Here is a 5,548-nt window from a genome sequence, read left to right as displayed (position 1 = left end):
AGGAAACGTCCAGACAATAATAGGAAACGTACAACCAAACAAAACTCCCCAATCACAAGCAGCAACATCAAACACTCACTCAACAATAATTCTACCCAGGATCGGCACCCAACCACAAACAAGCCTCATCCCTAACCTGCAAACAACTGAAACCGCTCGCACTGGTCGTAGTAGGGAAAAATACAACAAAACCACCAAAAAAAGGAGCAAATCAAGAAGCCCACTGCGAAAACTGAGCATAACACGGGACGGACAGAACACTGCGAACACATCCAGCGAAATATCATTCCAACTCCGAACAAACCTTGACGACCTGTCGATTGACCTCTCAGAATAAGGCGCAACCAAAAATAAAACCCAACATGATACCAACAAACAGCAGAAAAACAAAAAACCTACCCACATCGATCCTGACCGGGGAAGTACCGGGTCCCCCCGACGAGCCCCCGGCGGCTGTTGGTGTGGGACCATCGGTACCAAACCAGGCAAGTACTAATTTCATTACCAACCAAAACAGTTCAACTGCCCCACCCCCTTTCAACACAGCAACCATCAAGACCGAAACGGCGGACAACCCGGCGGACTCTAGCGCCCCGCGACCTAGCGGGCCTCAATGCAGCCCAGCCGACCACCATAATTCGACTAACCAACCTACGGATACAAAAAAACATGGCGAACCCGGGTCTACCAGCACACCCCCACCAGGAGGAACTAGAGGACGGCAAGCGGATCGCCCCCCACCATACGACCCCCCACCACGTGACACAGCAAGAAGCAAACCGGTTCACCCCGACGAACCTTCGGCTCCTGCCGATGCAGAGGGCCCGGCCAACCCCCCGGAACACCAACACAACGAACACCCCATCACCCCAATGAGCTACAACTTTCACCCCCGCTCTCCGAGCCCGGTAGCTGGCTGCTCCTGGCACCCCATCACCTTCCATTTGAACACAGCGACAAACACAGAGCCAACCAGCAGCATATTTAACTCCGATAAAACCAGTATAGAAGGAGACGTTAGCGAAAAAGCCTTCTCCCCTGCACCGGCCCCGCCCGCGGACGTACCGGCACCTACCGACGAGCCTTCGGCGGTTGCTGGTGCAGGGGGCCCGGCTCCCCACCGGGTAAGTCCCACTATTCGCTGCGTTTCTCCCGAACAATCGTACAGCTCCACACCTTTTCTAGACAACTCACCACCAAACCCGCCCAGCCACCTGCTTCACAACTATAGGAACTCCCCGGAACGCCTTGCTGACCCCCCATTAAACCTGATACAACCAGGCCTACACACTACGACCAGACCGCAGATTTCCAACACACACAGCCCTGGCGACCCTCGCCCCGGCACCCCTTCGGAATCCGGCTCCGATACCCTTAACTCCGATAACCGCAGCACACTGGCCCTCCAGTGGAACGCCAACGGACTGCGTCAGAACCTCGGAGACCTCCAGGTCATCATCGCCCGGCACAACCCCATCGTGCTTGCCATCCAGGAAACACATATCCCCGTAGGAACCGATCCCACCCGGTGGCTTGGAGGCCACTACACGTGGGAACTCCGGACCGGTGGAAACATTTTTCAAACCGTCGGATTAGCCACCCGTTCCGACATTCCAGGAGACGAAATCCGCTTAGACACACAGCTACTCGCGATCGCGAGGAGAATCCTGGTACCCACCCCCTGCACCGTCGCAACCGTTTACATACCCCAGGAGGTCCAGGATGTTGGAAAGAAGCTCGATCACCTGATTCGGCAGCTACCCACCCCGTTCCTCATCATGGGCGATTTCAACGCCCACCACCTCCAGTCTCGCCGCCCCAACCGTCGCGGAAACGAGATCCTCAAAACCGTCGAAAACAATGGAGCCATCATACTTAACGACGGAAATCCGACGTTCGCCAGAGGCCCTGCCTTAACGCACATCGACATCTCCATATGCTCCAGCCCCCTAGCACCTGACTGCCTGTGGTCCGTGCTTCCGGACTCCTGCAGCAGTGACCACCACCCGATCTTGATCACTCACAGGGCAACCCCCCCTACAACAACTCGCCGGCGTCGATGGCTCTACAAGGAAGCCGACTGGGCAAACTTCCAGGAGACCTTTACGGACCAACTCGACCCACTAAGGTCGTACACTGCAGATGAACTCACCGACATCATACACTTCGCTGCCGAATCGAGCATTCCCAGAACCAGCGGGACCCCACGACGGAGAGCGGTCCACTGGTGGTGCTCCGAAGTAGCTACCGCCATCAAAAACCGCCGCAGAGCCCTCCGTACTCTTCGGAAAACTCCGACTGACAGCCCTTTATGGGCCCCTCGATCCAACAACTTCCGGCAACTGCGCAACGACGCACGGAAAGCCATCTCCGAAGCCAAAACCGCCAGTTGGAACTCTTTCCTAGACGGGATCCACCCCGATTCACCAACGGAAGAAATTTGGCGCCGAGTCAACGCGCTCAGCGGAAAGAGACGTAACATAGGTTTTTCACTCGACATCGGTGGATCACCAAACATTCAACCCAGTGAAATTGCTAACGAGCTGGGAAGGTATTTCTCCTCGCTCTCCGCAAACACCTCGCTGCCCACCGAATTCCAAACCAGAAAGAACCATCTCGAGGCCAACCCCGTTACCTTCATTCCGGACTCATCCGCCCAATGGAACCAGCCCTTTTCCGGAACGGAACTCTCCTACGCTCTCAACCAGGGCCAAGGAAAAGCCACCGGCATCGACAACATTGGCTATCCTCTTCTACGCAACCTACCGGCATCTGGTAAAAGAACCCTCCTCGAGTGTTTCAGCCAAATCTGGAAGGGCGGACCTATCCCGAACTCGTGGCAGACAGCCCTGGTCATCCAGATCCCCAGAAGGGTCCAGGGACCCCGCACGGCCAAGGATTTCCGGCCTATAAGCCTGCTCCCTTGCATCAGCAAAACATTTGAGAGGATGGCCAATAGAAGACTAACAGACATCCTCGAACAGCGCCAACTCTTGGACAATCGTCAACACGCCTTCCGGAAGGGGAAGGGCACCGGGTCTTACCTGGCATCCCTGGGAGAGACCCTCGAACAGGCCAGAAGGGACGGCCTCCACGCGGACATCGCAGCCCTAGATATCGAAAAAGCATACAACACCGTATGGCGTGAGGGTATCCTCCGCCAACTCCACCGCTGGGGGATCGGAGGAAACCTCGGCGCCTATATCCAGCGCTTCCTCCAAGACCGCAGGTTCCGGGTTGGAATTGGCGCTAGCGAATCCGGAGTGTACGTGGAAGAAAACGGAGTACCCCAGGGGTCCGTACTCGCGGTCACCCTATTCCTCATCTCTATGAACACCATATTCGCCACCCTCCCCAAGGGGGTCTTCATCTTCGTGTATGCTGACGACATTGTACTAGTCGTAACCGGAAGAACCAGAGGTAGAACGCGAATCAAACTCCAGGCTGCCGTCAATGCCGTGTCCAAATGGGCAACTGGAATCGGCTTCCGACTATCGATCAGCAAGAGCTTCTACACCCACATCAGCGACTCCTTCCACCGTGCCACCGACCGTCCGATCCGCATCGCCGACACCCCGATCACATACAGAAAGGAACCGACCATCCTCGGGATCACATTAGACCGCAAAACCACCTTCGCCCCCCATTTCCGGAGGATAAAAGCCGAATGCGCCAACCGTAAACGCCTAGTACAGACAATAGTCGCCAGGCACCCTAAATGCAACAGGGACACCGCACTGAGGGTTGGCGAAGCCCTTATTCATAGCCGAATCTTCTACGGAGTTGAGATAACCGGGAAAACATCGCAGGTATCAACAACATCTTAGCCCCGCTTTACCACGGATCCATCCGGAGCGCATCCAAACTCCTGCCCAGCACACCAGCAGAAAGCGCATGTGTAGAGGCTGGCGTACTCCCATTCCGTTGGAGAATCGCCCTCGTCATCTTCCGGCGTGCATTAGGCGTACTTGTGAAGACATACGGAAACGACGAATCTGCGACACTCCAAACAGCCCAGGATATATACTTGGAGTTCACTGGAACCGCCCTACCCCCACTCGCCCGGCTGCACCGGGTTTGGCCTCGCCCCTGGAATGCACAACCCATCCTGATCGACACATCCCTGTCCAGAACCCTCCGGGCCGGAGGAGCACCAGAAATTGCACAGGCAACATACAACCAGCTGGTAGCACGACGCTACTCCTCCCACACACGCATATTCACCGACGGCTCGAAGAGGGACGGGGAGGTGGGAGTCGGTGTTAGCAACGGCCCAACCGGCTCCTCCTTCCGGCTCCCGACCCAATGCTCGGTGTTCTCGGCCGAAGCAGCAGCCATCGCTCTGGCCCTTGCCCGAAGACCTTCCGACTCTGCAACCACCATCTTCACCGACTCGCTCTCGGTTCTTCGCGCCCTCGAGAACGGCCAGTCCCGCCACCCCTTTGTACAGGCCATCGAAGAGGACATCGACTCTCTCACCACCCTCTGCTGGATCCCCGGACATTGTGGTATAAAGGGGAATGCCGAGGCTGACTCCCTCGCAACCCGGGGTAGGACAGCGAGGAAAGTGTTAACCAAGGAGGTTCCATCGCAGGACATTGTTCGCCACTTCACCCAGGCCATCTACAATCACTTCGCCCAACACTGGCGAACTTCTCGTGGTTATCTGCAGAAAATCAAGGGAACTCCCGCCAAGTGGGATAACCGGGACAGCTGGAAGGAGCAAAGGGTCCTTTCGCGGCTCCGGACCGGACACACCAAAATTTCCCATGAGCATACCGTCGCCAACGCACCCGTTCCCTCCTGCACCACATGCGGGACTCGGAAATCTGTCGAGCACCTGCTCATAAACTGGATCGAGCTACAAGATCTTCGAGCAATGCATGACCTACCACTCTCCATCCGCGACGCACTTTCTAACGACCCTGTGAGAGAGGAGGTCATGCTTAACTTCTTAAAGGACTCAGAACTTTACGAACTCATCTAGACTCACCCACCCCGGCGTACCACTCAACTACGCTGCCATTCAGAACCGCGGGCCCCTCGCCACTCCCGGACCGGGTGATGGGAGGGTTCTCCGCGGCCCACCTGGAATTCACCACAACACACCCCACTCAGCGGGCCCCTCGCCACACCCGGACCGGGTGATGGGAGGGTTCTCCGCGGCCCATCGAACATCAAAATTCACCTTCTACACATAACCCCGTTCCCCTCGCCACATCCAACACGGATGATGGGAGGGACAACCGCGGCCCACCCAAACCAACCTGCGCCCTCCAAGATCAAACTTGACACCAGCCCCGAAACCCAGGAACCTTCTAAACCACCGACAGGACCATCACATACTAGAATTTAATTAAATGACATGTAAAAAATTTTCTTTCATACTACGGGTGAATGACCTATAAGGTTAAAACCCGCTCCAATAAAATCAATCAATCAATCAATTTTAGTTTCTTCTCTGGGCGAGATGAGAAGATAGACTGAAATAACAAACTTGGCCTTGTTCCAATCGCTCAATAAGATTCGAAAGAATTTTAAACTTTTA

The 5,548-nt window shown here is 55.7% G+C and overlaps 1 protein-coding gene across 1 annotated transcript; it reads left to right on the top strand.

Annotated features, from left to right (window-relative positions):
* Positions 1-362: 362 nt before the first annotated feature.
* Positions 363-4,987, top strand: LOC131693322 (uncharacterized). Its single transcript, XM_058981046.1, has 2 exons — positions 363-3,678; positions 3,810-4,987. The coding sequence occupies exons 1-2, from the start codon at positions 363-365 to the stop codon at positions 4,985-4,987; spliced, it is 4,494 nt and encodes a 1,497-aa protein (XP_058837029.1).
* The last annotated feature ends 561 nt before the right edge of the window (positions 4,988-5,548 follow it).

The sequence above is a fragment of the Topomyia yanbarensis genome, chromosome 3 (genome assembly GCF_030247195.1).
Source record: "Topomyia yanbarensis strain Yona2022 chromosome 3, ASM3024719v1, whole genome shotgun sequence".
NCBI classification, from domain to species: Eukaryota; Metazoa; Arthropoda; class Insecta; order Diptera; family Culicidae; genus Topomyia; species Topomyia yanbarensis.
Note: the sequence above shows the minus strand (reverse complement) of the source record. Positions and strands in the feature narration are given on the sequence as shown.